The sequence below is a fragment of the Amblyraja radiata genome, chromosome 28 (assembly GCF_010909765.2).
Source record: "Amblyraja radiata isolate CabotCenter1 chromosome 28, sAmbRad1.1.pri, whole genome shotgun sequence".
Classification (NCBI taxonomy): Eukaryota; Metazoa; Chordata; class Chondrichthyes; order Rajiformes; family Rajidae; genus Amblyraja; species Amblyraja radiata.
The window spans coordinates 25,649,418-25,675,437 of record NC_045983.1 but is presented as its reverse complement, the minus strand read 5'-3'; the positions used below and the strand labels follow the sequence as shown (position 1 = coordinate 25,675,437).

Sequence of the window (26,020 nt, the reverse complement as noted above, 5' to 3'; positions counted from 1 at the left end):
AGTGTTGCAAAACTATCTCCGCAACACTTATTCATTGCAGTTCTTTGCTGTTACCAGAAAGTGCTACCAAAATACTATCTGCACGTACCCTGCCCCACAAGATGCCCAAACACCGTTGATCATTGCAGCACAACTATCAAAGACGTCGACCGATCCATTGCCTAACTGCATTTTGGTAAATGTGACAACCTGGTTGTGCTTCTACTCCCTGCTTACAAACAGAAACAGAAGCGGAAGGAACAGAAAAATGTACAGTTCTGGTCTGAAGAAACAGATGGGATCCTACATGCCTGCTTGAGTCTGTGGACTCGAATGTATTCACGGACTCTGCGGCCAATCTAAATGAACATGCCACGTCCGTCACAGATTTCATTTGTAAGTGAATAGACAATACGTGCCAAAGAAGACAATATGAGTATTCTATAACTGGAGAGCATGGATAGAGCATGAGATCCACTCCCGGGTGAAGTCCAAGACTGCGGTGCTTAAGTCAAACGATCCCAAGCGGTTCTAGAAATCTCTATACATATTTTGCAAAGCCATCATGGTGGTCAAGAGTAAATTCCAGACCAAGCTACAATCCCAGGATAATTACGTACTCTACCATCGAATGTGGCAAGGCTTGCATCCTCTAACAGGCTGCAAAGTGAAGTTGGGCAACAACTTGTCGCAGGCAACAACGCATCCCTCCATGGCGAGCTCAATATATTCTATGCTTGCTTTGAACAGAAGTTCAGTGGAATGATGTCACCCACCCCGACAGCCTCGGGAGTACATGTACTGACGGTCATCATCGTAGATATCAAATCGGTCCACTTGAGAGTAAACCTGCGGAAAGGACTACTGTCATCCCGGTGCCAAAGAAACGCAAGGTGATGTGTCTTAATAACTGCCATCTGGTGGCTCTTGACATCCACTATCATGTAGCACATTGAGAGGCTGGACATGGTGCACATTAGCTCAAGCCTCCCAGACAGGCTTGATCCTCTGCAATCCGCCGACCATCACAACAGGTCCACAGCAGATGCCCATCACTCTGGCTCCAAAATCATCGATAGAACATCTGGATAACAAAGATACCTACACCTGACTCCCATTTATTGATTATACATCCACCTTCAACACCATAATTCAAACCAATTTCACCTTCAAACCCCTGGTCCTGGGAGTCAGCACAGCCTTCTGTAACTGAATCTTCAACTTCCTGACCCAGACATGCTAATCGACAAAACATCCTCCACGATAAATCTCAAGATAGATGTCCATGAAGATGTGTTCTCGGTTCCTTATAATACTCCCAACAATTTATCGTGGGCAAACTACGTTGACACAATGTCCAAGAAATACGCCAACCCCTCTAGTTCCTAAGAAAACTAAGGACATTTGCATCTCCAATGACCCTTACCAATTTTTACAGATGCACTGTAGAAAGCACCCTGTCAAGATGTATCACAACCTGTTTGTCAAATGCCCAGCCCAAGTCAGCAAGAAATTGCAGAGAGTTGTGCAATGCAGCTCAGTCTATCACAAAAAAAACAGCCTTCCCTCTACACTTCACGCTGCCTCAGGAAAGCAGCCAACATAATCAAGCATCACTTACACACTGGTCATTTCCTCTTCTCCTCACTCCCATAGGGCAGAAGATAAAAAGGCTTGCAAACACCAGATTCAGAAACAGCTTCTTCCCCACTGTGTTAGACTAATGAACAGACATCTCATAATCTGAGCCGGCACTTCTGATCTTCCAATCTATCTCTGAACTCTGTTTATTATTCTCTGTTGTACTTGTGCATGGCTTGAGTGTATTCATGTATGCTATGATTTGACTGGATAGCACGCAAAATAGATGTTCACAACATTTTGGTGCACGTAACAATAATAAACCAATATCAACTGCCATATGGTAAGGATTCCAATGAAGTCCAATGAAGCTGCATCTATCACAGGCTACCTGTAAGAATCATTCTCTCAGGAAGTTACACCAGTTCACAGAGACTGATTTATTTCCAGATCCAACAAGCAAGTTTTCAGTTGCTGAGAAGGCAGTAGTTCGCCTTGAGTCCTGGCTTTGAATAAAGGTTCATCTTTTGATACCAACTCCAGTATCCTCACAACTCCCCAACCATCTATATTGAGTTTCTTCTCTCTTTTTCAACCCCTTAAATGGTTTCGTTATTGCAGCATTTACAGGTTATATTTTTGATTCAGGCAGAAATCTTCAGGATTTGAATAAGGTGAAAATAAAGAAGCATATTAATTAATCAACTTTGTTCAACATTTTACCATCCTCATTTTTATGTATCAAAGAGAAATTAAAGAATTTTTAGACTTGAGATTTGGGAATCGTTGAACACTGTGCAAAAAAACACAATATATTCAAATTTCATTCAGAACTGTTCATATTTTTAAGAGCTGTTTTCCTATAGAACAAAATGTATCAGAGAAATCTCAAAATAGATTTTAGAAAATTCTATACGGTTTTGGCATGATTGGATAAGTTGCATTAGCTTGTTATTGATAGATTTTTCTTACAGGTCATCTTTGACTCACTGCACACATTGTTATTTATTGTTTCCTCATCAACAGATTTACAGCTTCCAAATGCTTTTCATTTATTCATTACTCAACCATTTATTCTCATTTGTTGATCTTTTATTATCCAACTTCACATTTATAACATGTGGTACACTATGAATCAGGCTGAAAACTTGCACCAATAGAGACCTTCATGTTTATTTACAGATGTAAAAGACAGCTAACAATTGAATAATAATTGATATGTTTAGACTGCATGGAGTGAATTTATTTTCCAACACTAATTACTACTTCTTCCTGAATATTATGTTTACCTCCTTAATGGATATTATATCTACACATACAAAGCAAGTGCCATGTAATGATTATTAATATGTAAAAACATAACTTTATCAATAAATCCATACAACTCTCCTCAAGTGCTGCATATTGGGACCATCACTTGTTTCCCCCATTGTAACTACTGCATGTGCAATGCTGAACAAAGAAACTCCAGTGCAATGATGAATACATTAAACATTGTAGCCTTGTACCATTACAACACTGCCATCACTCTGCTGATGATTAAGAGTACACTGATGGGATGGTAATAGCTGGATTGAATTTGTCCTGGTATTTGTGTAAAGGACATACTAGCCATTTCATACATTGTTGGGTAGACGCCGGATTTGATGGACTTGAATATAGCAGTTGAGGAGAGTTGGATGGATGTATTGAGACGGTTGTGCTTTTAAGAATTAACCATCAAATGCCACTGACTTTGTGCGGCAGTGGAGTTGGAACAACTTGCCCAGAGGCATGGCTATATCCAGTGCTCTGTGATTTCTTAGTACCATGTGGAGAGGCTGATTTAAGCCTTCCAGCGGCACAGTTAGTACAGCTGCTGCCTCATAACAACCCGGGTCTGTCTGGAGATTGCACATTTGCCCTGTGACCGCATGAGTTTTCTCCAGGTCCTCCGTTCCCTCTCACATCCCAAAGTCACTTGAGTCATTAGGCCACTGTAAACTGTCTATAGGTGTAGATAAGTGGTAATAAGAAGGGGGGGAAGGGTTGGCAAGTTGATGGAAATGTTGAGTAAATAAAATTATGTAGGATTAGCATAAATGGTATGGACATGGTGGGCCAAAGGACCTGTTTCTGTGCTGAATGACTCTACGATTGCATCTATGATCGTGCCAATTTCAGGGTCCGGAGGAATAATCAATTCAGCACTTCCAACAGAAAATGGTTGCATGCTCTTAAGTTTTTTTCCCTTTCCACTTCCATGTTTGACCGTACTATGATCGATCTTGAGGACACAAATTAAAACGTATATACCTTTTCCTCTGACCTACAACTATCTTTAACTGAGTCACACCTGACCATCTTTTTGTATTGGAGTTTTGTGCCTTAAAGTGTTACCTGTAATGGCAGTTCGTCAGAACTTATTTGTAATTGTTTATTTTTCGAGGTAAAATCAAGATGTGAACAGTTGATGGAATACTGGGTAAGGAAGGATATAAAAACAGAAAAGGCTGCAGATATTCATTGGGTCAGAAATGGTTTTTTTTTAACAAAGTAAGAACGTTGAATTAAAATATGAGTAGAGCACAAATTCACTAAAATAATGCTGAGTATTTGGAAATACAAATATATCGAAAAGTGGTGTTATATTTTCTAGAACAGATGAGGTTAAGGTATAATTTCACAGAGATGCTCAACATTAAGAGTGGCTGGGGGGGGGGAGAAGATAAAACAAGGAGACAAGAAGGAACAGCAGATGCTGATTTACAAAAAAAAAGATAATACATGGTTGGCTATACTGAATGGGATTTAGGTCCAACAGCTATATAAATCTGCAGTTTGTATTGTGCTTTTTCTATTCCTTTTAGAATATCCCAAGGCAAAAAAGCACTTCTGAAATGTAGTCTGTTTCTGAGGAGGATAAACAGCGATAAAGCAAAAAAAAGATTCTGAGATTGTGAAATGCATTGTCAGATTTTTATTTCTTAAGTATAAACATTTTAATACTTAGGGACAGATAAAGAAGCTATTTGGAGGAAAGTTGTATGGAAAGAAATGGGTATTTAGGATCAGTGTCCCTGCTCCTCGAAAGACTGGCTGAGCTGAATACAGATGCTATTCCAGACAAATGATGGAAATAAGACAAAAGCTGAACTGTCTCCTGTTCCTATGCCATCCATCCTTGCTAACCTGTCCCACTATCATTAACTATCGATATGTCTTTATCGACTTATTGCAAGCATGTGGTGCAACACAACCTTAGAAATTAATTGTGTCATAACCGGGTGAAGGGTGGGTAAAGATACGAAGGAGGCATATCCCTTTCAATTTCTCTCTTTTTTTTCATTTTCTCTTTCTCTCTCCTCTATTCTTTTTCTTTCTGCTTATTTCACATCACCTTCTTCTTTCCTTTTTCGAGCTATATAATATTCTCTATCTCTATATTTCTTGCTTTTCTTACTCTTTTTTTCTACTATTAAATTTAAAATAAGAAGTTGTACATGAATGTATGTTATTATGTCATATTATTGTACTTCACTTCTAATAAAAATATTAAATAAAAAATAAAAAAACTATCAATATGTCTGAAGCAGGGTCTTGACCCGAAATGTCACCTATCCATTTTCTCCATAGATGCTACCTGACCCGCTTAGTTACTCCAGCATTTTGTTTCTATCTTTGGTATAAATCAGCATCTGCAGTTCCATTTTATTCCAACTCTATGGAACAAACTATTTACCATATATTTTCCAATATCATACTGAAAATTTCCAGTAGCTGTTTGATAACTACCTTTAAACTGCCTGATCAGGTTCTGATGGTTCTCAATTGCTTCTTTTAATATCATATCGGCTTCGTCCATTTTCCATCGCCATTCAGTCCCAACGGGGTTGGTATGATGTCTGTAAAAACAGATGTGTGCAATGTCAGTCAGTTATAATACATACAAGAACCATACACAGTAAACAGAATCTATATCACTATGCAACATATTTCTGAAAAGTATGGGATATTTGACAATAGTTGCATTTAATATTGACCGTACACCAATAAGCTTCAGCTCATACATCAACGGATGATTTAGTGAACAAAACATTTAGTGTACAGTTACAGCAGCTCCGTCATTGTAACCCGATTTTTCACAATTAATCAAAAGAATATTGGTGCTTCCCTTCAGTTGTCTTTTTACGTAACTAAATTTCTGAAAACACCACTTGCTCTTTCATTTAGGTTGTTAAATGTGTTGGGCCTTTAGTTGTTGGGCCTGCTTGACCCACTGAGTTCTTCCAGCACTTTGTGTTTTGCTCAAGATTCCAGCATCTGCAGTTTTGTTTATCTCCATGTGCGTGGCATTTATTGTTGTCAGGACTAAACCAATATCCAAGCCATGCTTAGCTTTCAGGACCTTCTCAGTGCATGCAAATCAATTCTTCGAAGATTTCACAAAATGATCTTCATCATGACTTTTTGCAAGAACGGAATAATGTTGCGGGCTAAATGTAAAATCGGCTTTTCTCATGTTGGAGACAAACATCACTAATGTGTCTAATTTGACAGGATGCCTGTTTTCCCATTACTGTGTCATTTGTTGAGCTTCCTCACAAATTAGACACATTTAGTGACGTTTGCCTCTGACACGAGGAAAGGCAATTGTACATTTAGCCCACAACGTTAGTTTAGGAAATTCAGTTAATTCGCACAACTTCTAATCAAGTAAAACTTAGAGAAATCTACCAAATTAGTATGTGTTTTTATCTGCCTCTTACCTCCAGCAGAAGACACATTTATTGGCACAGGCTAGACTGGGGGTTGTCTCCATACAACGATGACTCTCAATCCCATAGAATGTGTGTTTGTAACAGCCACCTCGACCTCGGAGCATGGACTGTGGAAACAAAGAAATCGATGCAGTAAATGTTACGTTAAGGCCCTTACTCCACACATGCATTTAAACATAAAAATATGCAAATACAACACTTATAGGCTCAACTGACTCCGTTTTGGCAGTGGTTCTGCTGACATTCCTATGGCCATTAAATGGCCGAGACAGTAGCTCTATCTCACTGATTTCACGAATTACAAAGCAAAGGTAATTATTGAATTATTTTAGTTTTGTCAAGTAAATATTTCTACATTTTTTTATACCTTTTAAGTTATTTTTTTACAAAAATTAATTTTCATTTTAAATCTCCCTGAATGTCAAGCAATTCTCCAGCATTTTGTGTCTACCTTCCATTTAAACCAGCATCTGCAGTTCTTTCTTACACACGTGATCTAGCCTAATGAGGCCTAACTTCATGAAGGAGGTAGATTCTTGATTTGTACAGGTGTCAGGGGTATTGAGAGGAGAATGGGGTTGAGAGGGATCAGCCTTGATTGAATAGCAGAGTATACTTGATGGACCAAATGGCCTAATTCTGAACCTATAACATGAACTTATGGGAGGTATAATCTATAACGCATATAAAGTATGGTGCAGGAGCAGGTGGATGAATCTTCAAATTCAGACACTGATTTGGCAAATAAAGTATGAGAAAGTTAGGGCTGAATGTTTTTGCATTGGGGAATTATGTCATTACATGTGATAAACAAATCATTAATTTCACTGCAAAACCAAAAGGAAATTAGGTTACATTGTGCTAAGGAGCATTTGTTACTGGGCACTCTTTACTGAGATTCAATAATGTTGCTTAAATCACTGCAGCAGAATCAAGCAGAAACTTCACTAGTAATTTCAGTCTCCTGCTGTGATCTCAGTCGTATGGGTTTTGTTTAATTCAATGATGACCATCACACCCTCCCTCTTACTGCTAGTTGTACCAACTGCCACAGCCCTCCAGAATCTCAACACTTTAGCAAATGCCCTCATCAGAACTTAACTCTCTGACCCCAAGCCTCAATCCTCTTATTTGGCCCTCCTAGTCCCAATCCACAGGGAAAAAAGGTTGGGGTTTTTTAATCCCCTTTCTTCCCTCCCTCCTTCCCTGCACCCAACCTGGATTTGCATCGATTTCTCCCTTCACCCCTCGCCTTCCACCTATCTTTCTTCTTTTGGTTTCACTAATTTATAACTCTTCAATACTTATCGTCCACCTTTTGGTTTGTCAACTCCAGCCTTTGTCCAAACATCTGCCTGTCAAAATAAAACCTCCTCTGTATCCACCTATCACTCAGCAAGTCATGTCCTACCCTTCCTCTCTTCTGGCTTTCTCCCACGACTCGCACCACAATCAGTATGGAGAAGGGTTCCGATAGCAATAGAACATTAAGGACCGTTGCTAATACTGCCATGGACGTGTTCTAATTGTGTTTTTACACAAATGGCTTGTTTTTTTTTAATACATTTTCTTTTCGTTGTCTTGGATACTTTATGTGTATTTTATGATTTTGCCTTGCCTTTGTCTGTGTGGCTGCAAACTATTGCAACCAATATATTCATTGCACGTGCATTTGATAATAAATACTTGACTGATTTTGCTCAATAATAGTGAAAATGCTAAAATATTTGATCAAAATAGTTATCATTTTAAATGTTTTCACCTTTATGATTCAGCCATGATCATATTGAATGGCGGTGCAGGCTCGAAGGGCCGAGTGGCCTACTCCTGCACCTAATTTCTATGTTTCTATGATTATTACATTTTTTGATTCAACATTCATGAAAAAATACATGCAAAACCTGTTTGATTCCAATTAGTCATTTACTTTGCTCATTATAAAATACAGTGTTGAATTAATAAATGTGCATTTTGCGGTTCAGTACAGTCCACAACCAGTGATATATTTCTCTGCGTCTGTGGCAAGCAGCTTATTATTGACTGCACTCTTTAAATGCTCTTTCAACACATTCTGTTTCTAACAAAATAAAGTCATTCTTGCAGAGCGAATTCAAACAAGCTACATGAAGAAAGCCTTAAAAGATTTAGGGATATAAATTTGTCAGCTACCTTGGTCCATCTGCAGAGCTTCACACCTGAGTGACTTCCTATCAGGCGGTATCCTGGAAAATAACATTATTCACTCCATTACTTTTCAATAACAGGTTTCAATAAACTGGTCATAGGTCCAAACTACTGGCATTTTTATAATTTTACACTTCAAGAAATTATTTGTACGATCTCTCCCTCCCACACCATCAACAGAATAAAAGGATGTACCTTTAGAAAGGAGCAGAGGAGGACTTTCCTTAGCCCAGAGGGCGGTGAATATGTGGAATTCATTGCCACAGACAGCTGTGGAGGCCAAATCTATGGGTATTTTTAAAACGGAGATTGACAGGTTCGTGATTAGTAAGGGCGTCAAAGATTATGGGGAGAAGGCAGGAGAATGGTCTTTAGAGCGAAAGATAGATCAGTCATGACTGAACGGACTGAATGGACTGAATGACCCAAATCTACTCCTATGACTTATTAAAGTGAATAAAGAATTCCAATTGTTTGAACATAGGCAATCCCCAGGTTACAACAGGATTCCATTCCAGAGAACGATTTGTAAACCAATCTGTTTGTAATTCGGAGATGAACAAAAATAATGCGTGGAAGAGCATCTCAGAAATAGTGACGGAAGAGCGAGCATGTAGAAATGCCCTCATTGCCATCCAGCAGAAGATGCTTGCAGCTCCACAGCAACTCGCAAATATTCATCCCACCAGTCTCCCAAAAGCTGACTCACATGTACGGGGTACCCATACATCAAGTCTCTGTAACCCAAAAAAACCTGCATATGGAAGTTGTGTATTAACGAAATAACTGGTGTCAGTGTTAGCATGTTTTCATTTTTCTCTTACAATGCATTTCTATACATCTTATCAATATCACAATAAGCTTTGGGTAATGAAGCATATACTTCAGATGATATACTCAACGTGAACATAAAAAGACCATTAAAATAGTTCCAGTTGAGTAATTCACAAATCTTTGAAATATTGACACCTTTGCATGGCCAAATAACTTCATATTTAACACATACGTACAGAAAGTTTACTCTACTACATCTTGTCATGTTTATAGTTGACTATTAAGTATCAAAACTTCTCCCCATAACCTTTGAGACCCTTACTAATCAAGACTCACGACGAAAGGCATACCTAGCTTTGCGTTCGATAGTTCCACCTAGGAAATAATTATATTTAGTGCTAATAATTTTCTGTTTCAATCCGCTTTGGATTATACCTACACTTCAAGGACCGCAGCAATTCAAGAAGGCAGCTCACCACCACCTTCTCAAGGACAACTAGGGATGATAACATTAGATGCTGGCTCAGCCTGTGAAGCCCACATGCCTTGAATAAATATATATATTCAAGTAAGTAAGCCACTTAATGCCACAGTACTACAATAACATTTTTATTACATTTAGAAGTTACAGTTCACTTAATTTACAATTCTCTTAAATCCCTTGAGTCGCTGTTTTAAAGGAAATGTTGCCACATTTCTTAATATTAATTCTTTGTGCAAGAACATAACTTCAGAAAAAAAAGAGCAGTGGTAAACCACACAATCCTTTCAGTTTACTTTGCCATTTAACTATATAATCAATGATTTTCCACCTCAATTCTACCTTCCTCAAAAAAATTACCAATCCAAGTCTTGTGGTCAGTCCACTGAGCATCCAATGCACTTGGGCACAGAGTTTTAGATTTAGGGTCATTAATGTCATGTGTACTGAGGTTTGTTTTGCATGTTGTCCAAACAGATCAGGTATACTATACATAAATACAATCAAGTCAAACTCAAGTACAATTGATAGAGCAGAGGGGAAGATACTGAGAACAGAATATAGTTCTCAACGCATCATTTCCATAGACAGTGCAGTGTCCAGAATGGGGTAGAGGTGAATCGGACAGTGCCCTAACTTATGGAGAGACCGTTCAGAAGCCTGAGGGGAAGAAGTTGTTCGTGAGATAGACATAAAATGCTGGAGTAACTCAGCAGGACTGGCACTATCTCTGGAGAGAAGGATTGCATGACATTTTGGGTTGAGACTCTTCTTCAGACTGTTGGTGTGCGCTTTCAAGCTTCTGTACCTTCTGCTGGACAGGAGCAGGGAGAAGGAGGAATGACCAGGGTGGGACATGTCTTCGATTATGCTTTTCCGAGTCGGCATGGTGTAGATGGAGACAATGTTGGGAAGTCTCGTCCGTGTGCAGAATTCCGGATTCAAATCCTCTCGAGTAAACAAACATCCTTTATCTTACTCCAAAAAATTCACCTCCGTGCTCCAAGACGAAAGGCCTCAGTTCTAGACTCCTCAACCAAAGACAACATTTTGCTTACACTTACAAGCCCCAAGATTTTTAGATGTTTCCGTGAGATCAGATCTCAGTTTCATAAATTCAATACCGAATACAACTTGATCTAATCTACTCGTTTGACAATTCTCCACCGACTCTATTCCCAGCTGTCAGTCTCCTCACAGACATTTTCAGACAAATAACTCTTCTTTTATAGGGGGAACAAAGCACTACTCCAGCACAACTTCAATACACTCATAAACCAATCCTTCTACAATAAAGACTAACCTGTCATTTCCTAATTCCTTGCTGTGCCTTAGCTGTAACTTTCTGCAATCACAAGGCATCTATGAAGACTAATAAAGCCCAGTTCCTCACGCTTTCTGTCTACTAATAGTCTCCTCCGCCTAGCAAAGCTGGTCCTTACCCTCAACAATTCACTTGGACAATCTCCGACATTTCCCTACCATTTCTGGATCTCACCATCTCCATCACAGGAGATAGAGTATTGACCAACATCTACTATAAACCTACTGACTCCCATAGCTATCTAGACTACACTTCTTCCCATCCTGCTTCCTGTAAAGACTCTATCCCCTACTTCCAATTCCTCCGTCTACGCTGCATCTGCGCCCAGGATGAGGTTTTCCCATACTAGATCATCGGAGAAGTCCCCATTCTTTAGGAAACGAGAGTTCCCCTCTTCATTATAGATGCGGCTCTCATTAGGGTCTCCTCGATATCCCGTAGCTCCGCTCTTGCTCCCCCTCCCGCCCATTTGCAACTTGGACAGAGTCCCCCTTGTCCTCACCTTCCACCCCATCAGCCGTCACATACAGCATATAATCCTCCAACATTTTCGCCACCTCCAACGGGATCCCATTACTGGCCACATCTTCCCATCCCCACCCCTTTCTGCTTTTCGCAGAGGCCGTTCCCACCACAACTCCCTGGTCCGAAACTCCCTTCCCACCCAAACCACCCCCTCCCCAGGTACTTTCCCCTGCAACAGCAGGAGATGCAACATCTGTCCCATTACCTCCCACCTCGACTCCATCCAAGGACCCCGACAGTCTTTTCAGGTGAGGCACAGGTTCACTTGTACCTCTTGCAACCTCATCTACTGTATCCGCTGTTCCAGGTGTCAACTTCTGTACATCGGCGAGATCAAGTGCAGGCTCGGCGATCGTTTCACTGAACACCTCCGCTCAGTCCACCTTAAACTACCTCATCTCCCAGCTGCTCAGCACTTTAACTCCCCCTCCCATTCCCAATCTGACCTTTCTGTCCTGGGCCTCCTCCATTGTCAGAGTGAGGCCCAGCGCAAGTTGGAGGAACAGCACCACATATTTTGCTTGGATAGCTTACACCCCAGCAGCATGAACATTAACCTCTTAACTTCAAATAGCCCTTGCTTTCCCTCTCTCCATCCCCTCTCCCTCCCCAGTTCTCCCACAAGTCTTACTGTCTCGAATTACATGTCCCGCCCACTCCCGACATCAGTCTGAAGAAGAGTCTCGTCCCGAAACGTCACCCATTCCTTCTCTCAAGAGATGCTGCCTGTCCCGCTGAGTTACTCCAGCATTTTGCAGCACTTATTATTTCACTACGTATCTTTTGAAAAATCTGACCGCTTGGGAACCGCAAAGCACAATGCTCTGAAGGGAAACATAACAGTAAATAAATAGTTCAAATTAAAAGGCTGTTCTTCAATATAAAACCTGTGAGAAACAGAGTATTTAATTCAACCATTACCCAAGAAATTGCTTATTCAATTGAATAGGGTCAACTTAAACACTGTACATCTATGGCAACTGAACCCAAGACTAATGTCTGGTTGTCACAGTTCTAATTAACGCATCCAAATACATAAACTGTAAAATATGCTTAAAATGGCTAAAAGAGCATAATATTAGTGCCGTATAATACTAAAACAAGCTAATGAGTAGTCAGCAATAGCTGTAACCTCTTAAGCAGACACTGTTTTTAAAGGAAAATTCAATTAAGCCTGAAAGCAGCCTGTTTGACAAACAATCTCAAACCAAGACAGTATAATCGCATGCTCTGTCTCAATAACAGTCAGTTGAGGCATATACAATAACTGTCAATGATGTGGAAATGAAGAATCATTAAAATCTGTAACAAGACAAGTTTTCAATGTGAACAGTGCACATCTGGGAAATCTGAAATACTTGATAATTTTCCTGGAGGGAAACACCAGCATTAACAATTCAGTAGAGCTAAATTTTAAAAGATTAAACCTAAATCCTATAGAAGTACACAGTCTCACTAAACTGAAATAGTTATCACTGAAATATTTCACAAATAAGATGATTATCAATGGCGGCACAGATGCGCAGCTGGTAGAACTGCTGCCTACAGTTCCAGAGAGCCTGGTTTGCTCCTGACTTCAGATGCTATAAATATGGAGTTTACACATTCTCTCTATCGCCATGTGGGTTTTCAAGGGTGCTCCCGCATCCCAAAAATATATGCGGGTTTGTAGGTTAATTGACCTCATAGAACTAGCGTGAATGGGCGAATGATGATCATCTTGGACTTGGTGGGTCAAAGGGCCTGTTTCCAAACTGCATCTTTCAATCAATTAATCAATCAAAACAATGAAAATATGTCACTGTGAGCTACAAGGCAAAGCTATGTAGGCAATGTTTACGTCCTATATAATTTACTCCATCATCAACCACAATGTGAGCAAAGAATGTTAAACAGAATTATCTTGATCAAGATCTAAATTTCATAGCTGGTATTCAGTTACCAACGTATCATTTGTGACTAATATACCTGCTTCACAAAACCACTCTAAAAGGGATTAGTCTCTGGGGTCACTATGCTCATTTATATTGTTTTTATTTAAAATCCAATTAATAAAACCAGCTTGTTACAAAAAAGAAATCCTTTCACAATCTTTGAACAAGAATATTAATATTGTTCATAACTTGCTTCCAAATTGTGTTGAAATGAAGAGGCAGAGGTAAAAAATAGAAAATGTTGATAACCTGCCTACAACCTATTTCTGTTGTATCCAGTCTTTTATTAAAGTTACAAGTACAATCGCTAATTGAACTCCTCACAACACACCTATGTTGACAAAGATCGCCTTTAGTTAGCCGCAGTTGTGCACTGATTATACAGGCTCAAACCACTTAGCATAATGATTCATAGTTATTCAAACTAACCAAATGATGTGTTTAAAATGTAGAAAGAAGGAACCACAGAAGCTAGTTTACCAAAAAAAGATACAAAGTGCTGGAATAACTTAGAGGGTCAGGCGGCATCTCTGGAGAACTACGATAGGTGACATTTCGGGACCGGAGCCTTCTTCAGACTGATTCTGACTATCCATGTTCTCCAGAGATGCTGCCAGACTCGCTGTTACTCCAGCACCTTGTGTCTTTTCATGATACGTTTACACAGATGACTGACATTTTACACACTAAGTTCTCAAAACCAACAGAATAATTCTAGTGTATTGTATTTGATTATAACAATGGGGTTCTCTCTTTGTTGGAGGAATGAAAAGCAGATAAGATGTTTTCAATCTGCAAGAGTAACCCTAAGTTTCCAGATGTCTGTCAATTTATTACACCATCATTTAGACTCAAGGAACTACAGATACTGGTTTACAACAAAAAGTGCTGGAGTAACTCAGCATGTCAAATAACATCCCTGACACAGAGAGGTGACATTTCAGGTCAGGACCATTCTTCAATCTAATTTACTGGGGTGGAGGGGAAAGGGTGAGAGAGGGGAATAATACTGAGAAGAGGTCCGGAAAATGATTGGTGAATACAGGTGGGGGGGTAAATTGTCTGATGGGTGAACAAAGGCCGGAGATGAGAATAAACCAAAATGATACAAGATAAGGAGAGGAGAGGAGTAAATTGTGAAGCCAGAGGAAGGGATATGAGTAGAAGGGGATGGGGAGGGGAGGGGAATGGGAGAAAGGATACACCTGAAAGGAGCACAGAGAAGAGGTGGGGGGGGGGGGGGGGGGGGAATAACAGATGTTACATCTCAAATGGTTGCAGAGGAAATGCCAGGGGAAGGGACACCTTAGGTGGGAAGGGAAGAGAGAAGCTAGGAGTTGTGGAGAGATTGGTATCTACGGGAAGTGGAAAGAGTTGGGGACAGGAAGATGTGGCTGGTGATGGGATCATGTTGAAAGTAGCGGAAATGTTGAAGAATGAGATGTTAGATGCTGGTGGGATGAAAAGTGAAGACCTGGGCATCTCAATCCTTGTTCTATCTGGAGGAAGGAGCAGAGTTGCGGGACACAGAGGACATGTGGGTGAGGCTCCATCCTCAACAGCCAGAGGGTCTACCATGTTTACTGAATGAAAGGATATCTTGGATGTCGCAGAGCGGAAAGCCTCATCTTGGGTGTAGATGTGGTGGAGATGAACAATATGAACATTGAATTCCCTAACTTCAAGTAATACCCTCCCTATCCTCCGTCTCATAATCATAATCGTTTTTCACAAGCAACAAAGTTAACATAGTTATAAATGATGGTGGTTCAGTATTTGCAGCTTCATACACTGAGACAAGCTAGCTGCCTTTAATATGATAGCCAGCAGGTGAGAAAGATTTATTTTAAGTTTTACACATGCAAGGTGAGGGGTGGGCAATATACGTAAGGAATCAAGCAGAAGACCATTCAACATGTTAAACATATTTAAGGGAATTGTGAAACAGGCAAAAGTTGTTTTGTGTAATATAGTAATATAATGTAGTGTACATTACTGAGCCCATTGTTTCCTTTTACAGACTTGATTTGAATTTTCAGCATTTGCAGATTTTCCTCATATTTGAGTAAATTTAGTGGCAAGTTTGATGTATTATTTTCTAATATATTTGTGCTTTAAATGTCGCTTTTATTTGCACATTGTACTTGGAAGTGAAAACGCATCAGTCGCTTGTCAGGACCTGATTACATAGTTGCGAAGATTGATGGTTTTTCCAATAGGTTGTGTTTTCACTAAAAGTCTCTTTTTATGAAGACATTTATGATCCGTTTCTTTATATAGTTAGAGGTTTTTGATTAGAACTTTAAAACCAATTATCATAGATCATTTAACTGGCGGATTTTAATCAACATAACAATAGGGCTAATTGGCATGCTTTGCGCACCAGACATTTCCCATATCCCACGGATAACTGACAGGCAAAACATTTAATTAGATAGAGAGATGTGGATATTTATTTTGTAAACGGAAGAAAATCAGGGGCAAGCAGCAGGTAAGCTTAGTGATGGATGGGCACACACGACTCTATAGATGCTGGAATCTTGAGCAAAACACAAAGTGCTGAAGGAATTCAGCAGGTCAGGCAGCATCTGGGGAGGGAATATGGATAGGTGATATTTTGGATCTTCTGTGTGTGGTGGGGGGAGAAAACTGAAAAAGAGACAAAGTCTGATCAGGTGTGGGGGGGGGTATGTGACAAAGGCTAGTAGTGAAAAGGTGAAAAGAAGGGTGTAGATAAGGAGAGGTGGGAAGGTGTCCTCTCGTTGAAGTCCTTATATCAGTGGATTTTGTGGAAGGATCGCTTCATATCAGTGGATTTTGACCTGGTATTAGCCACAAGGAAGAGAGGCAGAAGATGTAGAAACAATGAACAAAAATGTCAAGACAAACAAGGGAAAACTAGCACATCCATAATGTGGAACAGATGTTTGATGTTATAGGATGCAACAACAACTTTGGCATCCACAACACCGGAAAAGAAACTGAGCCCAGTTTCAAAGTAACCCTCAACACCCACTTATCTAAACGGTCCTCAAATATTTCTACCACACTAGCTGCTCCACTGCTTCCTGGATGTCCATTCCATAGATTTACTTCAGGCTGCATTAAGTAGTTAAAATCTTCCTTTACCTTAAGTTTAAAGTATGCAGTGTAGAGATAGGCATCTGTCCTTTAATACTGAGAACGTTATGCTGGGCCATGGCATTTTTCACTGAATGTTGAAAAAGAAAACAATTACCTTTAAAATGAAGTCACCCATTCCTTCCCTCCAGTGATGCTGCCTGCCCGGCTGAGCTAGCACAGACCTGATGGCCCTAAGGATCTCCTTTGATCCTATTATAACTATGATTCCATATGTATCTCTGCAAGTCCCTGACTTGGAGCCGGTCACTGGAATCATTTTACTACCTTTTTAAAAAAAATTCTCAACACTCAATTTTCATTTCAAGGTAACATTAGCCTGTTCCAATATATCAACATTATAACAGTAGTTTGTTTTAGACTCAAGGTGCCCTTGAAATTAAACCTAGTATTTATGCAACTTTGTTGATAACAGCTTCACACTGACTGGAAACATTTAGTGAAGGATGAATAATCACACAGCAACAGATTAGTGAACCTTAACAACCTTTCAGTAGATGGAACTTAATGATATTAATGGCAAAAATACAAAGGAAATAAAAATCAATCATTGCGAAATGCAAAAGAAAATACTCCACATTCTAAAGGATTGATTGCAAGTCTTGAAAGGAATACATTATAAGGCAACATTAAACAGCTGTTAGCAGATTGTGATATTTTAGTTCACAAACATGCAAAATATTCTGGTAGAAGCAAAAAATATCTCAGTAGCAATGATAGGTTGCAGGTGTGCTTTCAATCATGCGAGCAACTATCATAACTCATTTGTTCTTGTATCAATCTCAACTCATTTTAATTCATAATCATACGAGAGATAAACAGCTCAAAGATGCTGCAAAGCCAGGCCGATGCGAAAATGTCATTTATTTCCATAATTAACAAGGTTGAGAGGTCAGTGCATGTACTCTCACTGTGAATTTATACTTTTGATGAATTTTTGTCATCATGAGGGATGTCGGCGCCAGAAAATGAAACGCATTAATCACTGTCAGATAAGTATGTGGCTTGGTGCTAAATGCTTTATTTTATTGTGCCATAATCTAAGCAATTTAACATGATACCTTCTAGATAAGAACTTCCAAATAATTTAAAATTATTAAGGTAAATTAGTGATTTATTATGGAGCCTCTTGAAAGGTCTTAAAATGTCACGCAAATTTCATGTCTTCTCTGCCCTCCTCAGACACTGCGCCTGACCCCAGCCCCAAACCTTGTCATGTTTTCATCATTCTCCCCTCCCAACCTCCCCTTCTACAATGCTGAATGATCTGTCCTCAGCAGAGGCCTTCTCCTTGTACCCCTGTGCCAACACTACACGTGTTCTGATCCAGCCAAGACGTTGAGCTCTTCTCCCATCACTTGCCTATTTTTCAGGCAAGGAATCCACATCTCCCAATGACGACCTCTTCTCCTATCTCCAACATTCCTCCTCCACCTGGGCTCCCCTTGCTGGCCTTCTACTCCCTCTTGACCCTTTCATCTCCAATTGGTGCCATGACATCGACCATCTCAAATTTTCCACTCCCCTCACCCACTACAATCTCACCCCCTCCAAACGTGCAGCCGTCTGCTCACTCAACACCAATACCAATATTGTCATCAAACCCATTGACAAGGGAGGTGCCATTGTAGTCTGGCACACTTACGTGCTGAGGCCAGGCCAGGAACTTGGGACACCTCCTCTTACATGCCCCTTGACCCCACTGATGAACACCAGGCCTCCATCTGTCATCCCTTACTCTCAATGACTGTCTCTGCTGCATCTGCTCCCAAGATGAGGCTTTCCACTATGGCTCCCATCTTCCCCCCACCCTCCTTCTCTGCTGTTTTAAATGGAGCTCTTACATGTGAAAGCTGACCACTTAACTTTTCTGATCTAAAAGACTGTCTTTTGCAGCAGATCTACAAATAGAGATCAAGAAATGTTGTTTAAATAATTAAATCAGAAACCAGACAATAATGGATAATGGTAAAAAAAAATGTTTAAAGAGGTCTTGCAAATCTTGATAAATGGGGAGCAATTGCAGCACTTGGTGAAACCTAAACAAATGCATCCATGTGCAGTTTGTTGGCGAGTACATCTAAAGTAATGGTACTTTGTATTTACTTCCATCTCTTTGTTATTGGGTTGACAGCAATCTGAATGGGTAGAGTCAGCTTGTTAGTTTTTGTCCAGCATTTTGGACATACCAGAGAACTTTCAAGAACAGGGCTTAAATGTCTACATTTACTGTCTAGACAGCACCCAAGGTGAGAATCGAACCCAGGTCTCCGGAGCTGGTGGCAGATGTCTGGAGCCTCTCGGCAGATCTACCAGCTGCGCAACTGCGAAAAGTGGAAATCTGCACCACTGAAGAAAAGTGGGATGTTCTCCGAGAAACATCCAGTATCTAGTTCTATTCATTCCTTAGATCATGAAGGAGTTGGAAGCCCATCTGCAGCTGGACCTGAACAATGCTCAGGCTTTGGCTAGTGCGTGACTAATAATGTTCAAGCCACACAAGTGGCAAGCACTGGCCAACTCAATCAATCACTTGCTACATGGCATCATATTATGGTCACATTTACAATAATAGAAGACGCAAAAGGCACTAGAGCAGGTAAATGGAATTAGTACAGATAGGTACTTGATGGTCAACATTGATATGGTGAGCCAAAAGACCTGTTTCTGTGAGTATGCTCCTATGATATTAGAAACACAAATAGAGATCAACAACTGAACAAAAACGAATGAAGGACAAATCGGAGGTCAGATATTCTTCAGTGACTGACTTATCTACAAAGCATGTCAGGAGTATAAATACTTTCCACCTGCTTGGACGAGTGCAGCTTAGGCACTATAGAGGACAAAGCAGCCTGCTCGATCAGCATTCTAAACAATTCCTCCCTGGAGCACTGTAGCAGTAAGATGTAGCATTCACAAAATGATCGCAGTACCATGCATTCACAGTGACCTCTAGCACTCTGAGATGGAATGCATCCCCAAAATACAAAAAACGGAGAGGCCCTGGCCATAGTCTTCCCCGCATTATTAGATTAACGAGTAATGGTCGAGGTCTCGCGTGATACGCTAGTCCATAAGGTTAGATCACATGAGATCTAGGGTGAGCTAGTCAACTGGATACAAAATTGGCTTGGTGGGAGTCAGAGGTGGTAGTTGAGCGATGGTGGGGAAAATTCTAGGAGCAATCAGAGAAATAATTACCAGTGACATAGGACAGATGTGGATTGACTGGAAAAAGGCAATGTTGATTTTTTAGGAAAAAACATGCCTTGCGTGATAATTTTGTTTTGAATACAGAGAGGGACATGAAGTCCATAACATACCATGTAAAGGCTTCACATAAAAACACAAGCCCATGGAACGAAAATGGCTGCAATAGTCTAAAAGTAAAATTGAATAAAAAACACCAAATAGACATATTTCATATTTCGCTTGGGTAGCTTACAACCCAGCATTATGAATGTTGAACTTTCTAATTTTAGGTCCCCTCCCCTCCTTCCTCTACTAAACATTGATTAACCAGCTCCACCGTTTGCAATGATGTATCCCTCTTGGGATCACACTGTCCAGAGCCAACAACTGACCTATCAGAGAACCACTCTGCCTGAGGTTACCTGTTACCGGCCCTGATTTGTCCTGATCTTTTCTTGCTTCCAGTCTCCCGCGTCTACAATCAGTCTGCAGAAGGGTCCCGACCCGAAACATTCCCTATCAAATTTCTCCAGAGATGCTGCCTGACCCGCTCAGTTACTCCAGCACTTTGTGTTAACCAAATCGACATAGGTTATTTCTCATGCTGCCTGAAAACAGTTGGTGGAATTTCTCAGTGGCTTAAGAAACATTTAAGAAATAGTTAGGTACATTAGGACAGGTTTAGAGGGATATGGGTCAAACGCAGAGAGGTGGGACGAGTGCAGATGGGACATGTTGGTCAGTGTGGGCAAGTTGGGCTGAAGAGCCTTTTTCCACGCTATATAACGATTGATACTAGGACTATTGATACACGTCCCTGCACCTCATTCACAAAGTGCTGGAGTAACTCAGTGGGTCAGGCAACATCTCTGGAGGACATGTAAACGCGACAATTCGGGTCGGGACCCTCCTACTCCGGAATCCAGCATCTGCAGTTCCTCGAGTCAACTTTTGCTCCCTTGATCACCTCCATTGCAAGTGTTGGTAAACATTTCAGCAAACCAAACTTTCAGAGATAAACTGGATTCTATCCGAACAGCTAGAAAATGAGAATTATCCCAAGCAAATTCAGATAACCTGAGATGCCTACAAACAAGTCGGAGCACTCAATTTGTTGATAATTAATGTGGGAATGGGCAAATAACCGATTCATGTGCTGATGGACTGTGTGATTACATCAGGTCAATGCTTGCAGGGACCTTAATTCAACTGGAAATAGCGGAACCTATGATTACACACCACACTAGCTTCCTTTGTCCGTTTTTTGTTACTTCCTTATTCCTCTATGACAGGGATACATAACTCCATTCCCCAAAACAGGACAGGCAAAGAATCAAACCTGTAGGAAATATCTTTAGAACTGATTAATAGAACTGATAGAGATTAATTTTCTAAATTATTAGGAATGGGCATTGACTCATACAACTGTAACATGGAAGGATTAAAAGTATGAAAATATGGAAGAAATAATCAGAGGTGAAAATATAGGCTTGTCCCAAATTTCTGCATTGGTGTTCCATTATAACAGCCGCAACGATATCTGAAAATTGGCAAAATAAGAATACAGTATATGCCACTCAATACAGAGATAAATTCTTGTGAATTACAAGTAAACATGGGAGCATACTTAGGCAAGCGACAGCAAAGATAAAATCCAAGAGTGATCATACACCAACACAGAAAAGATGGAAAATACTCAGCAGAACAGTCAGCATCTGTGGAGAGAGAAACAAAGTTAATGATTCAGCCGATGATCTTCCTTCAGAACTGGAAATGGGTTTTGGGTTGGAAAGAAGTGGGGGACTGGAAGGACTGTAACAAAAGGGACATGAGTGAAGCAGAGGAGAGAAAACAAAGTAAACAATGCTGCGAAGGTGAGATTCAGAACATAATGGTTGCTAGAAATCGAAAGTAAAAGGACAACAATGGATATATTGAAAAAGTCAAGGAAAATCTAATTGCTGCGTATTCCCAGCATTTTCTATCATTTCAGATTTCCAGCAACTGCTATGCTCTGCATCACCTGGAAGAATTGTTTGGTTCCCTCAATGTTAGAAAGTCAAGAGGTCAAAGAGTAGGTGTTACATGTTCTGCAGTTGCACGGGCAATGCCATGAGAAGAGAAAAACAGAGTTCATGATACTTGTGGATGACCTTGCCTTAAACAGGCCTATACTGATTGACACAGGAAAGGATGGCTACCTTAAATTGATTAATTCAGTCCTGAGGGGTGCAATATGCTTAGGAGGAGGATGAGATGCTGTTTGTTGTGCTTACTTTGCACGTTACTTAAACAGTATGAGGTCAAAACCAGAGGTCAGAGTGAGAGTGGATTAGCAAATTAAAGTGGCAGACAACTGAAAGCTCAGGGTCACCTTTGCAAGCTAAACAGAGATGTTCTGCAAAGCATTCAACCAAATCGACATTTGGCTTCTCCATGTAGAAAAGTCCATATCAGAAGCATCCAATGTAATAGAGGGAATGGATCAACTGGGCTAATATTCACTGGAATTTAGGATGAGAGAGGATCTTATGGAAACATATAAAATTCTTAAGATATTTGAAAGGCTAGATATAGGAAAAATGTTCCCAATGTTGGGGGAGTCCAGAACCAGGGGTCACAGTTTAAGAACAATTGGTAGGCCATTTAGGACTGAGATGAGAAAAACCTTTTTCACCCAGAGAGTTGTGAATCTGTGGAATTCTCTGCCAAAGAAGGCAATGGAGGCCAATTCACTGGATGTTTTCAAGAGCGAGTTGGATATAGCTCTTAGGTTTAACGGAATCAAGGGATAAGGAGAAAAAGCAGGAACGGGGTACTGATTTTGGGTGATCAGCCATGATCATATTGAATGGTGGAGCTGGCTCAAAGGGCCAAATGGCTTACACCTGCACCTACTTTCCATGTTTCTATGTTCTATGGATCCACAATTTACAAAACAGTTGACTTCCTAAAAACATTTTGTGAATCAAAATGTTGTAAATTGAAAAGGCAGAGGGAATAACATTTTGAGTACCTTAGTAGTGTATTATTATGGCTGGGGAGTAACGTACTTGGAGTATTTGTCTTTGTAAATACCCCAAAGAGTCATTGACATTATGGCAAAAATCTATAAATATCTGTACACAAAACTGGAAGAAGTGCAACTGAATTGCTGCTTTACCTGGAAGTGCTACAGAGGATGATGCATGTGTCTCAAAGAACTGGACTAACAGGAAAATTACCATTTTTAAGATTAATGAGGCATTCAGATTAATCAGTGGAAATGATTAACAAAATAATGCCCAACGATTAAACTATAAATAACTGATTATTAATAATTGATTATTAATAATCAAAGAAATATGGACAGACAATCAAAAGTCATGTTGCAGACAAATGTCAGTATCTAGATATCCACAGAATGACAAGAGTTGTACTGCCAAGACACATAGAATAGTTCAATAAATACCAGGGTATGTCATGAAATTCATAGGTTTTAATAATAGCTAAAATACACCAAATGAGCTCCTTCATCTTTAATCATCTGTGAAACTGACTAAAAGTAAAAAATCATCCACAGTTCCGGGTTTAATAAAGTTATACTATTGTCCATTAACATATTAAATCAACGAAGAAATAATAAAAAAATACTGCCTTGTAAGATTTACACTTAATAACTTGCTCAATTTCAGCAAGCCTGCTGATAAAATATGCGTTAATAAGGCAAAGTGCTTTTTCAATGTTGAGTACGTTCTCAATATTTGTGTAAGGCACAATCCTTAACTGAATATCTTAGCACGATCTTTATATGGATATTAAAAGCTCCGTATTTTCTTGTAATAAGAGAACACTTTTGCATATCCATTTACAATCAAACAAATGACTAATGTTTCAACGAGTCTTGTGGGATTTGAAACTTTTTTATGGTGCAATACACAAGACATAATACGGATATTAAATGTATACTTCTCAACTGTATTTACTCAGGAGGAATGGAGCAAAGAAATTGAGGGAAATGAGTGGTGATTGATGAGTTTGGATTACAAAAGAGGAAGTGCTAATAGTCTTAAAGAATATTAAATTGGATAAAATCCCAGGGCCAGATTATCCTTGGGAAATTAGGGAAGAACTTGCGAGGGCCACAGCAGATAATTGCCTCATCTTTAGCAACAAGAGAGGTACCAGAAGACTGGAGGTTGGCTAACATTGCACCTTTATTTAAGCAGGGCTGCAGGGACAAGCCAGGGAACTACAGCCGATGAGCCTAACATCAGTCGTGGGTAAGAGACTGGAGGGGATTCTGAGGGACATGATCTACCAGCACTTGGATAAGTTAGAATTGGTTAGGGTTAGTCAGCATGGTTTTGTGCGTGAGTTATCATGTCTCACAATTCTGATGAGATTTTTGAAGAGGTCATTAAGATGATTTACAATGGGCACGGCAGTGAAAGTTATCTATATGGACTTTAGAAATGTTTTGCATGCAAGGTTAATCCAGGTTAGTTAACATCGGATCCAGGATGAACGCCAACTGGATTCAAAACTTACTTATTGGAAGGGGTTACAGGGTATTGGAGGGCTGTTTTATTGATTGGAGGCCTGTGACCAGTGCCATGCTGCAAGAATCTGTACTGGCTCCACTGTTATTTGCCATCTATATCAATGATTTGGATGACAATGTAGTTAATTTGTAGGGATAAGTACATTTGTAGATGACACCACAATTGGTGGTATAGTGGGAGGAAAGGAGGGCCTCCATAAGTTTCCAAACGGTTCTGGATCGGTCAGGAAGGTTGGCCAAGGAATGGCAAATGGAATTTAACCCTGTCAATGGTGGGATGATGCAATTTAGTGTGTCAAGCTAGAGCAAGACTCACATAGCAAGTCTACATAGATTGGGGGCGACACAGTGGCACAGTGGCACAGTGGCAGAGCTGCTGCCTTACAGCGCCAGAGATCCGGGTTCGATCCTGACTATGGATGCTGTCTGTACAAAGTTTGTACATTCGCCCTGTGACCCCATGGGTTTTCTCCGGGTGCTCTGGTTTTCACCCACATTCCGAAGACGTGCTGGTTTGTAGGTTAATTGGCTTTTGTAAATTGTTCCTAGTAACTAGGATAGAACTAGTGTTGGTAGGCTCAGATTCAGTGGGTTGGAGGGCTAGTGTTGGTATGCTCAGATTCAGTGTGCTGTATCTCTAAACTAAACTAAACTAAACTGTTAGGACCCTGGAGAGTATTATAGAGCAGAGAGACCTTGGGTAGAAGTACACAGTTCCCTGAAAAATGCAACACGGAGGGACACGTCATGGAAAAGGTGTTTGGCACATTTGCTTTCACTGGTAATGGGTATTGAGTACAGGAGTTGGAACTGCATCCTACCCATGAGACCACACTTGGAGTAATGTGTTTAGATCTGGTTGTTCTGTTATAGGAAGGATGTCATTAAGCTGGATAGATTCAGGATGTTACCAAGACCTGATAGCTTGAATTATAAGGAAACTCTTGATAGTCTGTGATGTGACAATAATATGTATAAATTCATGAGAGACATGGTCATATTCTTTTACTCAAGGTAAAAAAGGCCTGGCACGCAATTTTTTTTTTACATAGATGGTGGTGCATATATGGAATGACCTACCGATGGCAGCTCGACGGGTAGGTATAATTAATGGTGGTGGTTAAAAGACATTTAGACTCATACATGAATAGGTGATCTTTAGAGGGATATTGGCCAAACGCTAGTAAAGCTAGCTCAGTTATAAAACCTGGTTGGCATGGAAGAGTTGAGCTGAAAGGCCCATTTCTGTGCTGCATGATTCTATGATTGTATGACTAGACGATTTCTAGGCAACGCCCACATTATGAGAGAGTTGCATTCTTAGAAACCAGCTCATATCTATATTTACCATAATGCAAAGCTGTATGCGTCAAGAATTTCAAGAATTTTGGCCGTTATTTTGTATTAAGAACATATTTGTTGAAGAAGGGACATGCAAATATGTGCAAGAGGGAAAACGAGTGAGGGATGGAAGCAAAACGACAGAAAAGGCAAATAGAAGGTAGACAGGACCAACCACAAATACTACGGTTAATATTTTTTGTACAGAATGCATTTTCTATGGATGATTTAACAAAACTATAAGCTATTTGTGTGGAA

The 26,020-nt window shown here is 40.0% G+C and overlaps 1 protein-coding gene across 2 annotated transcripts in view; it reads right to left on the bottom strand.

The window, feature by feature from the left end:
* Window positions 1-26,020, bottom strand: part of LOC116989023 (S-adenosyl-L-methionine-dependent tRNA 4-demethylwyosine synthase TYW1-like) — a 116,201-nt gene that overhangs the window by 69,782 nt on the left and 20,399 nt on the right. For both annotated transcript variants that reach the window (XM_033046148.1, XM_033046147.1), the window contains exons 9-11: window positions 8,490-8,542; window positions 6,309-6,427; window positions 5,335-5,444 (exon numbers count right to left, since the gene is read on the bottom strand). In XM_033046148.1, the coding sequence (XP_032902039.1) occupies window positions 5,335-5,444; window positions 6,309-6,427; window positions 8,490-8,542 (282 nt within the window). The remainder of the gene's footprint in view (window positions 1-5,334; window positions 5,445-6,308; window positions 6,428-8,489; window positions 8,543-26,020) is intronic.